At 36.0% G+C, this 16,020-nt stretch overlaps 2 protein-coding genes and 1 long non-coding RNA gene across 3 annotated transcripts; all 3 read left to right on the top strand.

The window, feature by feature from the left end:
* The first annotated feature begins 3,278 nt into the window (after positions 1 to 3,278).
* On the top strand, positions 3,279 to 4,365 carry LOC127160938 (uncharacterized). The gene is made up of 3 exons (XR_007826893.1): positions 3,279 to 3,359; positions 3,483 to 3,526; positions 4,127 to 4,365. It is a non-coding gene; the product is annotated as an uncharacterized LOC127160938 (long non-coding RNA).
* A 7,661-nt stretch (positions 4,366 to 12,026) lies between these two features.
* LOC127160939 (uncharacterized) lies at positions 12,027 to 13,923 on the top strand. Its single transcript, XM_051103574.1, has 6 exons — positions 12,027 to 12,149; positions 12,371 to 12,467; positions 12,890 to 13,036; positions 13,107 to 13,267; positions 13,422 to 13,555; positions 13,693 to 13,923. Exons 2-6 carry the CDS (start codon positions 12,386 to 12,388, stop codon positions 13,910 to 13,912), a joined length of 744 nt encoding a protein of 247 aa, XP_050959531.1. The 5' UTR covers positions 12,027 to 12,149; positions 12,371 to 12,385; the 3' UTR covers positions 13,913 to 13,923.
* A 262-nt stretch (positions 13,924 to 14,185) lies between these two features.
* On the top strand, positions 14,186 to 15,289 carry LOC127160940 (uncharacterized). The gene is made up of 4 exons (XM_051103575.1): positions 14,186 to 14,281; positions 14,405 to 14,576; positions 14,712 to 14,839; positions 14,946 to 15,289. Exons 1-4 carry the CDS (start codon positions 14,210 to 14,212, stop codon positions 15,258 to 15,260), a joined length of 687 nt encoding a protein of 228 aa, XP_050959532.1. The 5' UTR covers positions 14,186 to 14,209; the 3' UTR covers positions 15,261 to 15,289.
* Positions 15,290 to 16,020: the final 731 nt, after the last annotated feature.

Genomic DNA, 16,020 nt, shown 5'->3' with positions numbered 1-16,020 from the left:
AATGATACATTGCAATTTGAATCAAACTACTTGAATTATTTCATAGATCGAGGACAGCATTTACTTGTCAAATATAAACACAAATATAATTGTACAATTATGCATTTAGATTTTTCTTTTGATATGTGTTCCTCTCCTAATAACCATTCAAGTGGAGTGACATCACAATGGCTAAAACCAGCTCTGTAAGTGGCTTCATAGAGTGAATTAGCGTGGCTAAACATGCAGTAAATAGTACTTGCACTTTAACTTTTCTTGCTGTGTGTCACATCCTTGTGGATCCTTTTTTGTTGGGAATAGGTATTTTTTTGTGGAACAGAAAATAATTTGGAATTGGTGTATGGGGAATGTTGTTCCTTCTTTATACAAGTTCCAATTCCAAACCACCTTTCTATGTGACAGCTGGTCTCTCTTGTTTTTAAACATTTCTTTGTTGTCACCAAGTCCTGTTCATGAGATTCCTATCTGCTCAGGTCTCCCAACAGCAAACAACTCCAAAAAGGAAAAAATGGTGTACAAGAGTACACTTTTGCCAACCATGTCTCATCACCTACTACTTGTTCTTTCACCTCTTGCATGACCTGCTGAAAATAAAGCAGAGTATTGTGATCTGTCAATGATGGATGCATGTCTTATGTCTTCACTTTCACACATTTCCCAGTCTTTAGATTGGGTAGTTTCTTCCAGTGTATCCTCTTTGGATCTTGAAATTAGACTCTCCAAAATATACAGACTTTCTTTGACAAGGATTTGTGTTTTGTGGGGATGTGAGCAGGGCACATAATGGACGGAACACAATTCTTCAGTCATGTTGCTGGCATTTTGTAGTCTTGAGAAAATATATGTGAAGTAAATTTGGTGAAGTGATTGGTGGTACTGAGTGATCATTGGAAAGCATTTGACAAATGGGAAGAAATGGTGCATATCGTGCCTTACCTGAAAGAATAGGATATACACTCAAATATAAGAAAAGATTTTATTAATGCTTCTGAGTTGACACAACTCCAGTGGCATGAAGATCTACTTTTGGAAGAGGAGACCTACTTTGCAAATGATGCACATGCTGATGACACAAATGAACAAATGAACAATGAACAGATTCATACTGAAAAGTTGTATGTAGCCAAGTATTTTGGGGCACATTTCTTGAGTATATTTCTATCATGATACAAAAGGGTGCTTATTGGTCATGTTAATATAACTGCACAAGTATAGCCAAACATGTACACACACCAAGTAAGACCTGTTCCTGAATTAGCATATTTTATTGAACTTGTCTGAAAACGTAGTACTAACTGACCTAACTGTATGTCTGGCCCTAAACCTAATTTAACCTTAAAATCAGAGGGAAATTAGATGCACCTAACCCTGGTTTGTAAGCATATGTGAAATAACCATATTAATTAATTAATGTATTTAATTAAAATGTATTTTAAAATTAAAGTAACAGCCTAATAATAAAAATAAATAGACACATTTGTAATCTTTTATTAAATACAAGGTTTTTTTTCCATAGTTACAGCCTATTTGCTGTCTCTCAGTGTTATGTTGAGCGTGATTGGTTAATCTGACCGTCACTCAGGAATCTGGCCAATGAATAGTGAGGGCGCCATTTTCCCGGTCAAATTTGAACATACACTGCTGCAGTGTGTGCCGTTGATCGGCTTCTGCTGCAGTCTGCGTCGGTCCGTCCTATAGACCAATTATCTTTTTGTAAACATCCGGAATGCGCGCGCAGCTTGGTTGCAGAAAACGCTGAGAGATCGCCTTTACAGCTAGAGAACTACAAGGATACGGCACAAAATAGGTAGATTTAAAAAGATTATAGATTATATTGATTAGATGTCTTTTTTCAAAATGTTATTCACATATTACAAGAGCTTGTCACCCCGCCATAAACACTGTTATTCAATGAAATTGGCGTTAGATAGTGGAATAGTCTTACAGACCCGAAACCAGGATGACGTTTTTATGGGCGGTTCAAGTGGCAGTCTATGGAGCCATGGAATAAAAGAATAAAAAATGTAAATTTGATTTTATATTTCAAAATCCTGAATTTATTTTCGCAATTCTGAGATTATATCAAACAAACCTAGAGGAAAAACAACTCGTCATTCTCTCTTTTTCCCCTCGGCTTAAATCCCAAACTTCTGGCTTTTTCCCCCTCAAAAATAACAAAGTCATTAGTTTTGTTAAATCGAGTTATAAAGTCCGAATTAGTAGATATAAACTTGCATTTGTGAGGAAAAAAGTCAGAATTGTGAGATAAAAAAAAAAAAAAAAGTTCGGTAAAATGTTAATAGTAATCGGTTTAAATAATATGTCATGCTGTAACGGTAGGGCTAATACAGTACATCCCCTATGAACAGCGTATGTGAATATTATGTAGACCTATTGTTTAATCAAATTTATGCTTTAAAAGTAGAGTAATCATAGCAGTTTTCATCCTATAGTATGCCTGTTTAAACGTCTGCGTTAGCTTCAAATGGCCTCTTTGGCTACAGTATTGTATAAAAATTATTAGCATTTCGATTTTGACATCAAAAGGCACAACAATATTTTTTTTTCTCTTATTCCATGGAGTTTACCCGTTTACTAGTGGTTGCAGAAAAACACTGGTAGCGAACGAAGGTAAACGGGTAAACTCCATGGAATAAGAGAAAAAAATATTGTTGTGCCTTTTGATGTCAAAATCGAAATGCTAATAATGAATGAGGAATAAATAGCAGGACAGGGTGGTGATGAAATGAGTAAATAACAATAGACACAGAAAGCCGGACCTCACTCAAATATAGACAGTTCTCTCAAAATTCACTTGACTTAAACACAGCCGCTAATGTTTGAAGTCAAGATAAACATTTAGGCGGAAACCCGGTTACGTGTCAGTATAATGTTACTGGATCTGTGCATTTTGTTCTTAAAGTGACAGCAGTATTATTTAGTCTAACGTTAACGTTACCTGCAGTCGGTCATAATTTTAATCAAACAACAAAATACTAAACAGAGAATTACAAAATGTATTTAACTTACCTTTGTTCTTTTGTATTAGTTTTATTTTTTGTAATTTGATACTTTGATCTTATGTTTAATAAAATACAATAACTATATTGTGATTGTTCTTGTGAAATGACATTTCTTATAGTGTAATGATAATGGTTATATCGCCCACACATGCAGTCCGCTAGTTTTAAAATCAAAATCAAAGTCATAAAAAGTGACAGAACTTTGAAATGAGTAATCTGAGAACACTGTCATGTTAACTCATTTGACAGAGAGGACCTGAAAGCATGATCCATGGAGAAGAATACTGTGTGTAAACCAGGATTTTGGATCAACTGTGTAGATTTTGTATGGAGCTGGTGAGTACATTCTTGCAAGCCCATGTTTCTGTCAGTAATTAGTTTTATTAAACAAATTAATATTAATTTGTGTGTGTGTGTGTGTGTGTGTGTGTATGCGTGTGCTTCCCCCTTATGATCCAGAAGTTTGGGAATGAAACTCTTCTACCACATGATCTTCAGAGGAAGTGAGTTTTCATGTCTAACATTAGGACATATTAACATTAAATTATTTTTAAAGGAATGTTCACAGTATTTGTCTTCCATGTTTTTAATTTGATTAAATACCAGACAAAACATGTTGTTACGTAGAGTGAGAGGCGAGAGGCGAGTGGATCCACTTGCGAGCTTTTATTAATAGGACGAGACAAAGACATGGTCGTACAGGCAGGGTCAAAACAGGAGCAGACAGGAATATCACAGGCAAGACGTAGAGAATAATCCAATAACACGAGCAGAGTCCAGAAGGCAGGCGGCGAACAGTCAAAACGGGGAAGCCAGGCGAGAGAACTAGGAACTAGAAAAACGCTAACGACAGTAAACACAACAATAATACTCCGTGGCTTGCATGGGGAAAGACCGGGGCTTTTATAGTGACGCTGATTGGTCACATGTGTTGACGCACTCAGCGTGAAGGATACTGGGAGATGTAGTCCGGGGTGTAATGCGACAGTCAGTGTGTGATGAGGTGAGAGTGACCTCTGGTGGTGAGCGGACGGCGGAACATCGACCAGATTCGTGACACATGTGTCTTCTGACATAATCTTTTTTCTTTTTCTTTCCCCCAGGTGATCCAGTTCATTCCTGGCAGTTTGGAGGAGGACTGCTCTTTATCTGCTGTGTCTGTCACTTCTGGTGCAGAGTAATGGACCTTTTGTTGTATGTTTTGGTTTGACTTATTACACTAATATAGCTAGAATTCAGAATTAAAATATATGTGTTTATCTACATATTATCAGAGCTACAGTGGTGCCCAAAATTATTAGAACACCAGTATTTTGAACAGCTAAAAAAATTGTTTTTAGGCCCCAATCACACCGAACCTGTTTTTTAGGTCTGAAAACACGAGGTGCACCACACTGCTTTTTTTTTTTTTTTTTTTTTTTTTGGGTGTTTTTTTTTTTACATTGCTAGGCAACCATCAAATCAGCAGTCCTGTCAGTCTAATCAAAGGATTATAGCATGAGCGCTCTAAAATCTTTGGTTTTTGCTGTTAAGTAAACTGTCATATTAGCAAAAACCTTAAATACAGCTCCTGGTGACCCGCAAAGTTTCTCATCCATCATTGCAGTCTCCGGACTTTCTAAGCAACGGTAAACTTTCTTCACCACAATGGAAGGCCCACCGCTCCATTAATACGATTGGACAATGGAAAAAAACTCAATGACGTCAGGCGCTTTTCTGCTCAGAGGCACCCGGGGTGCATAAACAGCGTATGTAACACTCACTGCCAATAGAAAACAATCAAAAAAGGCACCTCTCACTGCAAAAAAATGCGTTCTGTCTGATCGGGGCAGTTATTTCTATCTTTTGTGTCAGTAGAAAGTATAAGTTTACATGTCCAAGCATTCATTTTGCCATTAACTGTAATCGGTGAGATTTGGTCCGACAACAGCCAGTGCTCCACACAGAGATCTGATCTCATCATCTAAATTCGGAAGAACTGTGGCAACATTTCCAAGGTGCTTTTTCAATTAACTTATATTTACTAAATTAAATCAACATTTGGTGTGAGCATTCTTTGCGTTTAAAGCAGCTTTTGCCCTAGGTAAACTTGCACATAGTTTTTCAGGTGGCTTTGCAGGTAAGTTTCTTCAAGTGTCTTGGAGACGTTGCCACAGTTCTTCTGGATTTAGTCTCAGTTTGTTCTGTTTCTTCATGTCATTCCAGACAGACTGGATGATGATGAGATCAGATCTCTGTGGAGCACTGGCTGCTGTCAGACTCACTGAATTATTACAATTAATGGCAAAAATAATATTTGGAAATGTTTTTAGCTGGTGAAAATACTAGTGTTCTAATACGTTTGGACACCACAGTATATGGAGCCCACAGGAATCAGTAGAATATTGTGGATTAATATAAAACATATGTGGAAAATACAAGATACAAAGCTCTCAGCAGACAGCACAAATTGTTTACCTTTGTCCCATCTCAAAAGGTAAAATTATGACCTCATCATGAGAGTAACCCGAACTGGTAAGACAGAAATGCAATTCCTCCTGGGGGCTCTGAAGAACTGTTTATGAAGAATTCATTGATGATGTAAATTTACATCTGAAATATAAAATAGTTTTTGACTCAATCTTGACAATTGTGTAGATATATCGTTTTTTCTTCAGTTTTAAGTTGAATATACTGTATTTAATTCAACATTTTGATGAAACTGGTCTATGTTCTTCATCAGTACAGTATTTTAAATTTTAGTTTTATATGGCATTTGTACAGACTTTGTATTTTGTCTTCCAAGTTCCAAATAAAGCTGTTAATTTTCCATAGCATATTGAGTATGGTTTGACACTTTATTAAGGGTTTTTGATTTGTAATGATTTGTAAAATAACAGTGTATCTCTGTAGAACATAAAGGCCTGGTTTTACAGACAGGGCTTAGACTAAGTCAGGATTAGGCCATAGTTCAATTAGGACATTTAAGTAACTTTTTATAAATGTTTAAACATTATAAATGTTACAAACATTACTGGTGTCCATCTTGAAGGAAAACAAAGGCACTGATATATTTTAAGATCAGTCAGTGCAAGTTTCTTTGACCTGAAACAGCTTGGATTTACATTTTACTCTGGGACTAGGCTTAAGCCTTGTCTGTGAAACCGGGGGGTTAGTGCTTTCATTGTAATAATCTAGGAAAAATCTGTAAAATAAGGGTTTTATAGTGAAATAAGTCCTGTAAAAAAAAAACGGTCAAATAACTGGCAGCTACATCTGCCACACAAAAACAGTAAAATTAGAGTAAAATATCGTAATTGAAACAAGAAAAAAATCTGTAAAAAAATCTTTCTCCATGCCGCTTTCAATCCCATAATGCACCTCAAGAGCGTTTAAGCTCAACTTCCACAGGAATTAATTGAAAACGCTCACTTCGCCGTGCTCACTACGTGCCAGTGGAAACGCACCGTAAACGCCTTCTGAGATGGTCTAGAAAGTCTCTTTTCATCACCATAATTGGTGGATGGCTAAAATATAAGGAGACGCCTAAAACAGGCCCGAAGCCCGGCCTGCATCTGAAATATGACATAAAAATTGGGCCTAAAAAAGTTGAGGCCCGTCAGGCTAAAATGCAGGGCTCCAGACCAAGTCACCACTTTAGTTGAGGGGCCACAAACATGATGAAGTCATGAGAAGCTAATGCTTAGTTAATGATGACAATTGAATTTGGATGTCAACAGAATTCAAGTCCTATGTGCTGTGATTGGCCAGTGTTGGGGTCTGGTCACCACTTTAGTTGAGGGGCCACACACATGATGAAGTCATGAGAAGCTAATGCTTAGTTAATGATGATTACTGTATTTAGATGCCAACAGACTTCACATGCTATGTGCTGTGATTGGCCAATGTTGGGGTCTGTCAATTTACCTATTTATTTTTTTGTGAACAAAGAAAACATCATGATCATGTGTAATAAATCATAAATCATGATGATGTACCCATCTTAGTTAATGTCTTAATTAAGGTGTTGTTCATCCATGAAGTCATGAATGAAAGACTTTGAACTCATATTAGTTCCTGATAATTTATGACCTATTAATGCATGAAGTAATGCATGGTTAATGCATGAATTTATGCATGAATTCATGGTAATTCATGTACCCTTACCGTAAAGTGTTACCCAAATTAAATGTGCAAAAAACACAGGTCATTTGTTACAATTTTACCCCCCCAGAAGAAACAAGGGTTAAGTACAAGATTAATTATAATACAGAGGTAATAAAATATTTAGGAATATATCTGCCAAAGGATACTAGAACCTTGTTGAATGTAAATTACAGAATTCTAAATTCTAAGCTACGAGCAGACATTCAGAGGTGGAATGTCATCCCTTTCCTGAATCTAGGGGATAGAGTGGAAATTATTAAAATAAATATGCTCCCAAGGCTTCTATACTTATTTCAGACACTTCCCCTAAAGGTTCCAGAAGAACAATTTAAGGATTGGGACAAATGGATTATGAGGTTTATCTGGCAAGGTAAAAAATCGAGAATTCGATATAGAACACTCCAGTTACCAAAAGAAAGGGGAGGTTTGGCTCTCCCATCTCTTAAAGACTATTATATAGTGGCCCAGTTAAGACCCAGTTTGCTGGTGTAATCCAGACTATAAAGCTAGATGGAAACAGATCGATTTCTCTTTTTTTTCTGAAATACCAATTCAAGCAGTAATTGCAGATGATAATTTATAGAAAATATATAAGTAAAGAATATCCATGGATAACTACTATCCTAGAAATATGGGACACAGTAATTAAAAAATATGCTTTGAAAGATGCTCTAAAGATAATGAGGTGGTGTGCATATGATACAGATTTCACTCCAAATACCCTAGATGAATCTTTTAAGAATTGGAGTAGGAAAGGCATTACATCATATTATTCAGTTACAAACAATAATATTCTTATAACTTTCCAAGAATTTAAGAATCAGTCTAAGTTGGATAATCATGACTTGTTTAGATACTTCCAAATAAGACACTACTTTAACTCAAAAGTGAATCAGAGCGGGGATTGGGCACAGAATGATTTAGTAAAGATATTTCTGTCGGCATATAGGGCTAATACTATTAGCAAAGTAATCTACAAATTTTATCATTGTTTCCAAAATTACAGATCAGATTCTACCTCATATGTCCGTATTAAATGGGAGAAGGAAGGAAACATTAGTATAACAGAAGAGGCTTGGTTAAAAACATGTAAATCCCAATAGGAAACCACAGGCTCACACCAGTGGAGGTTATTTGCATGGAAAAATGTAATTCGATTTTTTTATATCTCCTGCACAAAAGTGCCATAGTGAAATAGGATCTGGATGTTGGAGATATTGTAATTCAGAAGTAGCAAATCATCACCACATATTCTGGGCATGTCCAGTTATACAATTGTTTTGGAAAGACATACACCGGACATTGGAGGCTATATTCAAGATTACAATCCCATTTCAGTTTCAAGTGTTATATTTGGGAATTCTGGATTTACATGAAACAAAGTATACATATCTATGGAGAATATTCCTAGTTGCTGCTAAAAAAAAAAAGGCTATTACTTGTAAATGACTTCAACTTCACCTTCCCACTCTAGAAGAATGGAAAGCAATTGTAATTGATATATGCAAGATGGAAACCCTTACTTTTTCTCTAAAATTAAAAAAGCAAAAGGGGGCTATTCTATGGAGTATGTGGAAAGAATTTTTGGACTCTGTGAATTAGCATTCATATGTTAAAATAGAATCATATCTTAGTATTGTAAATTTTATGTAACTATGCAAGGTCACCAATACGCTGTATCTTACCCTGCTGTTTTTTATTTTTATTTTATTTATTTATTTATTTATTTTACTTTGGTAAAAGGTTCTGTAAGCATTACAAAAATCTATCCTGAAATGCACAGGAAGTCAGATGATTTGAATGTAACTCATTTTCTTTTTTTTATTTCAGAATTTTGTATTGTATCTTTTGACTTTCTTGAAATAAAAAATAAAATTAAAACCTCACAGCTGACTAAAGCCCTCAATCTGGCCATCCACTCGCTGTCTCCCATGACCTTGTGGCTCTTTGGCTTAGTGCTTATCTACACGTAACATGGAAAAAACATGGATTTCATTCAAAATTATTCTAATGTCAGGATTGAGAAATTTCACAATGTTTTTCAAAATGATTTAACTATATATTACAATATAATTATATAATATAGTTATATAGGTATTTTAGTTTTTATTCAAATGAGAACAAAGAAGTAAATTGCATATAATAGGACAAATAAAATGACGACAAATACAGTAGTTCTTGAAGTAATTGAATCTGAATATTAGCCTTAAGATATGTTCAGGCCAGTACTCTTATCAAATGTGAAGTTTGGGGCAGATCGGACATTGCAAGTGCGTGTAAAACAAGTCATTTCCTGTTGCCAACAGAATATAGGCCTTTACATGTGTTCAGGTCAGGACTCTTATCGAACAAGTGAAGTTTGGGGCAGATTGGATACTGCATACATGAGTTGCAACAAATTCCTCCTTCATGGCAATAATAGCATGCATTAGCACTTGTTAAGTGTTTCTAGCATGTTTAGCACAAAATTGCATATTTTGCTGTGCTTTTAATAGTCCATCACAGTGTTAAACATGTCCTGTTGTCAGCAGGTGGCGCTATGACTATAACTGAATATGGGCACTGACATGTGTTCAGGACCGGACTGTTATCAAACGTGTTAAATTTGAGGCAGATCGGACATTGTTTGCCTGAGTTAAAGCAACATCCTTTTTCATTGGCGAAACATCGAAATTTGTCAGGCCGCCACAGACACGCCCCTCGACAAAAACTCAAGATCTTCGCATCACAAAGGCCTTATGATAACACTCAGCAAATCTGAATTAAAACTGTAGGAGGAGTTTGTTAAAGTACAAGGCCTGAAAATGGTAAAAACTGCACAAAAATCATACAGGAAATTCAATATAACGGACTTCCTGTTGGGTTTCGGATGTTTGTAGGTATTGGTGTGTTACATGTGTGTACCGAGTTTCGTACATGTACGTGAAATGTAGCTTGAGGCGCACTGCGTTGAATTTTTCATAGGTGGCGCTATCGAGCCATTTTGCCACACCCAATTCTGAAACCCATATCAGATGTAAATTTTCGGAGCAATTCCAATAGGGTCCTTGCAGTGCAGTGCACGGGCCCTAAAAATAATACTACAGAAATTGCATAAAGTGTAAAGTTGAAACACTGCATTGTCTTTGTAGCACGCCCACTGTCCAGTTGGCAGTACTGCAGTGAAATCTATGTGACAGAAATAATGAGACGGTCAAAGTTGCGTTGTTGTTCAAAGCTGAGCTGCTCTAGTAATGACAGGCTGTGTTCGGAAACGCATGCTTCCCTACTATATAGTAGGCAAAAAGCAGTAGGCGAGCGAATGAGTATGTTTGAACCTTCACACAGCAAATTCGGTGGTGTTAAAATTTCAGTGTAAGGCCTTATGGTGTTGAAGTGTTAAAATAAAAGTGTACATTTACTGTAATAAACACCAGCTAGTGTGAAATGATGCCCCCAAGTGGTGTAATATTTTGGTGTTGCGCTTCCAAACACCTGTCCAGTGTTAATTGTACATACGGGAACTTGAAGCAATTGAGGCAATGCAGTCTGCATTTGACTGTGAAAATAACGGCGTCTCTTTCGGTAGAGTCTTGCGATTGAAAGCAAAACACAAAGGTAAGATTAAGAATATTCACTTTTAACATGTTGTTTTAATACAACTACATACATTTAATTGATACGCAGAGTTCATTTTAATGTTTTATTTCCATGAGACGCAACGTAAACTAGCTTTAGTGAGTCACTGGCAGACTATATAGGGCTATCTTGTAACATTAGTTTTAGTGAAATCGGACATATCGGAACATTAGAACTGCGTTATTTATTGTAACTGTACGGCTTTATTTTTTGATCGGATTAATTCAATTTTATAGGAATTTTGGGCGCGAACATCTACACTGGTTCGGTGCTTATTTTACATACGGGACATTTCCGTCGTCATGTTGGTCGTTTGAAAGAAAGGAGAACCGCGCTTGAAGCACACAGTTATGGTCTTTTCTCTGTTCAATACAAGATAAAACCACAGGTAAGGCTTACAATCCTGATTATGTTTGTTTTAAATGACGGCCAATCTATTTTTATGGTTTGAGTAAGTTATATGTGGTTAGTGTGTAAAAGTAAAGTTGTTAAAAAGTTATTATAGAGGATACCTATTTCTGAAGCAGGGTGCCTGAATGTTAAAGCTGTTTAAAACATTCTGCATTTTAGTAAGTTATTTTGTACGTTTTGTAACTGTTAATTGTTAGTGAAAACTGAATTTCATATATGGCCGTAGGCTGTTTTTTTAATCTAATAATTTCAATTTGCGTAGAAAGTTTGGCGCGAACATCCACACTGGTTCGGTGTTTATTTTACATACGGGACATTGCAGTCGTCATGTCGGTCATTTGAAAGGAAGGTGAAGCGCGCTTGAAGCCCGCAGTTATGGTCTTTTCTCTTTTCAAGACAAGATAAAACCACAGGTAAGACTTACAATCGTGATTGTTTGTTTTAATCAATTGAATGACGGCCAATCTATTTTAGAAAGGAGTTTAATCAATATAGTGTATTGTCGCCGCCATTTTAAAACGTGAAATATTTCTAAGGTGTTGCAAATTCTACTGAAAAATAATGTAGAACAATCCTTTACTTGAGTATATGTGGTTAGTGTGTAAAAGTAAAGTTGTTAAAAGGTTATAATATAGGATAGCGTTACCTAACGTTATTTCTGAAGCAGGGTGCCTGATGTTAAAGCTGTTTAAAACATTCTTCATTTTTTATTTTGTACATTTTGTAACTGTTAACTGTTAGTGAAAACTGAATTTCATATATGGCTGTAGACTATTTTTTAATCGAATAATTTCAATTTGCGTAGAAACTTTGGCACGAAGATCTACACTGGTTCGGTGCTTATTTTACATACGGGACATTGCAGTCGTCATGTTGTTGGTCGTTTGAAACAGCGCGCTTGAAGGACACAGTTATGGTCTTTTCGCAAATCAATGCAAGATAAAGCCACAGGTAAGACTTACACTCCTGATTGTTTGTTTTGATAAATAAAATGATGATTTATATTTTATGTTTTAAAATGGGTACAAAACGAACCATAAATTTTGTGTACCGTTACACCCCTAAGCATTAGTTAATTTCTGATACAAAGACAGCGTTCCACACCTTTTTTTTAATTTATATGCCTATTTTAATGTAGGAATGCTTTTTTAAACATGTTTTTTTTTTTGAAGCAAAACATCAACATTATGCTGTTAAAAGTGCAGTACCAACATCACAAAAAGTACATAAAGCTTACTGGATCGTCTTATGATTCTGTAATCAAGGATGGTAAGTGCTCCTCAATGGTGATATCTGGCTAATAATTGTAATATGGTTTATATGCATTCCATTGTTAATAACAAGTCTTTCCCTCACTTGGATGCTCAAGGATATTTTCTTTTGTAAATATAAAATGAAATAACAATTATAATGTAAAAGCAGAAACATTGCTTTTTTTATTCTATATTAATGATTTCTTTTTCACCTCTTATACGTGGATAGGTTAGGTTACTAAAAAGGAAACTTCCCCAGATCAGATTCAGGGATTTTTTGTCAATTGCTGTAAATTGTCAACTTCCAAATCAAAATCAGTGAATTTGAGGGAAATGGTTAAGAATGTATGATTTTTGGATGATGGATGAGATCTTTTATTTAAATCTTTTTTCCTGTTCACCTATTTCTGTTCCGTAATTTCCATTTTGTCTTTCCAGTCAAGCAGAAGTTTGACATCTCCACAGATCATAAGGTTTTTTTGGCTGACGAGACTGGAACAGAAGTAGATGAAGATGTTTTTGCTGACATTATTGAGCAGAAGCCTGACACTCTTTGGATGGTAATTGATGCTGTGGCTGTAACAGGTATGAAAAGATGTATATGTATGTAAATGTGTATATATGCTTTTGTTCTAAATTTCTATTTGATTTTAAGACTCTCCTGCACACACAAGCTATCCATCTTCAAATGAGACAGATGCACCATCACTTCATTCAGTTGCATCATCGTCAGACACACAGCCATTAGACAGTGATGGTCCTTTCTTCCCACCTAAAAGAACTTGTTCTGATGACCATTTGCAAGAAGCTAAGGAGGTAATATGTGCTTTTGCTATATATGTGCCACTTGCTGATGAACTTGTTGCAGGCTCGTCGCAATCCTACTAAAATGTGAATGTTGTTTTGTTAGATGATTTTACACAATTTTTTTTTTTTTTTTTTTTTGTTTGTTTGTTTGTTTGTTTTTAAGCTTGTGAAAAGTGTTTTAGAAAAAAAGCCTGCTGGGGAGAAGATATTGCAGGAATACAAAACAACTGGGAAAATCACAGATTCCACAAGACGGATTCTTGTGAACGCATTAGTTGACATGATCGATAAATATGGGTAGGGTAAAGGATGTTGTTCCCTTTCCTCTGTTTAAATAATTTGACTATACAGTGTGTGAATAACCATTCTAACTACTCAGTTAAGCACACTTAATGACTAAATAGAACAATGTAGCTTTTTTTTTGTTTACTTAGGAGTATTCCACCTAAGGAGATCAGAGTTAAATCTGCAGTTGGGATTGTGACTCTGTTTCCCTCTCTCAAAGATCTCTTTTCCAGAAAAGGCTGTGTGAGTTCTCTATTTTACTTTTTAGTAGGGATGCATGTTGTTATTATTAGCATGCCATATAATTATCACTACTTTTTGGTCTGTTTATATATTTCATTTATCAATGTAAAACTGTTTTTCATGTAAGTGCTGTAATTTTTACATTTATTGTTTATATTGTAGGAACACTTCTATGATGCAGAAGGTAACTCAGGATATATAGCCTGGAGACTGAAGACAGTTCAACGTAACAACCGCTGCAGCAGAACCACTTCTGATGAGAAATGTGAGAGGAGGGGTCCTCGAACCGAAAGAGTGTCTTCCCCAACAGAAAAGCAGCTAGAAGGAGATCGCTGTCAAGAAGCCATTTCATTTTTGAAACATTGTTCAGATCCAGAACAAGTTACTGCAAAAATGAAATCTACCTTCCAGTATCGCCAGAAAATGATCCAAGATCCTGAAAAATCATCATCTGTTCTTTCCTTATTTCCAAGGTTTCTTGACACAAAAGGACTTGTAAGTGTTGCACACAATAGGGTTGTTGTTGTTGTTGTTGTTCAAACTTGAATGGACTATTTAGCTGCAACACTCTGTAATGTAACTAATTATTTTCTTGCTTTTAACTGTATACAACTTTAGGTGCTTCAAGACTTTGAGTTACTGTTTGGAGTGGAGACTGCATCTAAACTTCTGGAGAAGTGGGACTGTACTCTGAAGCAAAAAGTAATTCAAGAAGCCAAAAACCTCACTCAGTCACCACTTTTGAGTTGTCTGATTCAGTCTGCAGAAAACTGCAGCACCTGTCAAGAAGGTACAGACAGTTCATTATGTATGCTAATCAAGAGTAATGATAATCATTTTATGTGTATATAAAATAACTTATGTATATTGGTATATATGCTTATATAGATTTGTTATGGTTTGCTTTTTTCTTTTTTGAATTTAGACTGGGACCGTGATATGTCTTCCCTGTTACTGCTGGTCTATCTCCTGCCACCACCTTCTAGCGGAAATAAGAAGTTTGTCAAGATCAGTGTTCGTGAAGCTTTGGATCGCGTAGTAAGATTTCATAAGGTATGCTTACTCTTAATTTTATGTAGAACTGCATGTCATGTCTAGAATGTTTGTTAACATCTAAATGTACATTAATTTAAATGTGACTGTTTTTTTCTGTTTTCAGTCCTGTTGCAGTTTTGAAGAAGTCCTTGGATCAACACAGACAACACAGCCCTACATCTTGGCAGTTGGCACTTCGAAGAGTAGCATCCATGACTACTACATTGCTGTGGATAAGTGGCTCATCCCCTGCATGGCTAAGTCCTCTCTCTCAGCCTTTGACGAACTTTTCAAAGTTCATTATGTGTTTGGCATTTCATATGATGCCGCTTTGCACAATATGTTTACCTTTCTTCAGACCACGATTTACAACATTGATGTAGGCATTACCCGTGAAAGCCCACGAGCCGGAGATTTTCGAGCCAAGTTTCTTAATTAAGCGTTGTTACACAGTCTTCAAAAACAATCTTTAAAACATGTTCAGGTGCTTTATTTGCAAGTTGATTTCTGATACAGTAACAGAGTTAATTCGCCATCTCAAGCTTACTCATGCTATTTTTCCTGGCAGAAAGTCACAGTTGGTATGCGATCAGGATGGGTGTTGTCAAAGATTTGTTACATTCTCCGGCTTCAGAAAACACATCCAAAGTAGACACAAGAGTAAAAGCTCTGACATGCATTCATTAGAACCTCCCTCTAGTCCCTCTTTAATGCAGTCCTCCAGCACAGTTTCAGAAAAACCAAGCACAAGTGGTCATGAGAGAACATTGCGAACCCAAGAAATGTGTGCATCTCTAATTGCAAAACTGCAGAGTAGTGGAGTACCCACCAATGTTGTTACATCAGTGGCTGAAAATATGGAGGAACTTGTGTATGAATTGCACTCAAACATTAAAGAGGATGTTGTTAACTTGATTGAAACTGATGAACATAGGAAAGCTATTGAAGAATATTTTGACTGTCTTGAGAATCCCTTCTCTAAGTTCACAACAGAAACAAAATGGAAAAAGTATTTCTTTGAGACTTGGGGTGTTGTAGAATCAATTGAAATACCTTTAGGACAGAGATATGACACTAGGCGAAATACAACTACAGGTACATATGATCAAGTGCCAGTCACTGATAAATTCGTATATGTTCCTTTATTGCAGACGTTAAGTTTCATGTTCCGAAATGAAGAAATCCATAAACATTTTGTA

This window comes from Labeo rohita, unplaced genomic scaffold, assembly GCF_022985175.1.
Source record: "Labeo rohita strain BAU-BD-2019 unplaced genomic scaffold, IGBB_LRoh.1.0 scaffold_500, whole genome shotgun sequence".
Classification (NCBI taxonomy): Eukaryota; Metazoa; Chordata; class Actinopteri; order Cypriniformes; family Cyprinidae; genus Labeo; species Labeo rohita.
Note: the sequence above shows the minus strand (reverse complement) of the source record. Positions and strands in the feature narration are given on the sequence as shown.

Coding starts and splice junctions, on each gene's coding strand:
- LOC127160939 (XM_051103574.1), top strand. CDS start 12,386: ATGCTGTTAAAAGTGCAGTACCAACATCACAAAAAGTACATAAAGCTT. Junction 13,037..13,106: donor TGATGCTGTGGCTGTAACAG/GTATGAAAAGAT, acceptor TTTGATTTTAAG/ACTCTCCTGCACACACAAGC. Junction 13,268..13,421: donor ATTTGCAAGAAGCTAAGGAG/GTAATATGTGCT, acceptor TTTGTTTTTAAG/CTTGTGAAAAGTGTTTTAGA.
- LOC127160940 (XM_051103575.1), top strand. CDS start 14,210: ATGATCCAAGATCCTGAAAAATCATCATCTGTTCTTTCCTTATTTCCA. Junction 14,282..14,404: donor TTCTTGACACAAAAGGACTT/GTAAGTGTTGCA, acceptor ATACAACTTTAG/GTGCTTCAAGACTTTGAGTT. Junction 14,577..14,711: donor CTGCAGCACCTGTCAAGAAG/GTACAGACAGTT, acceptor TTTTGAATTTAG/ACTGGGACCGTGATATGTCT.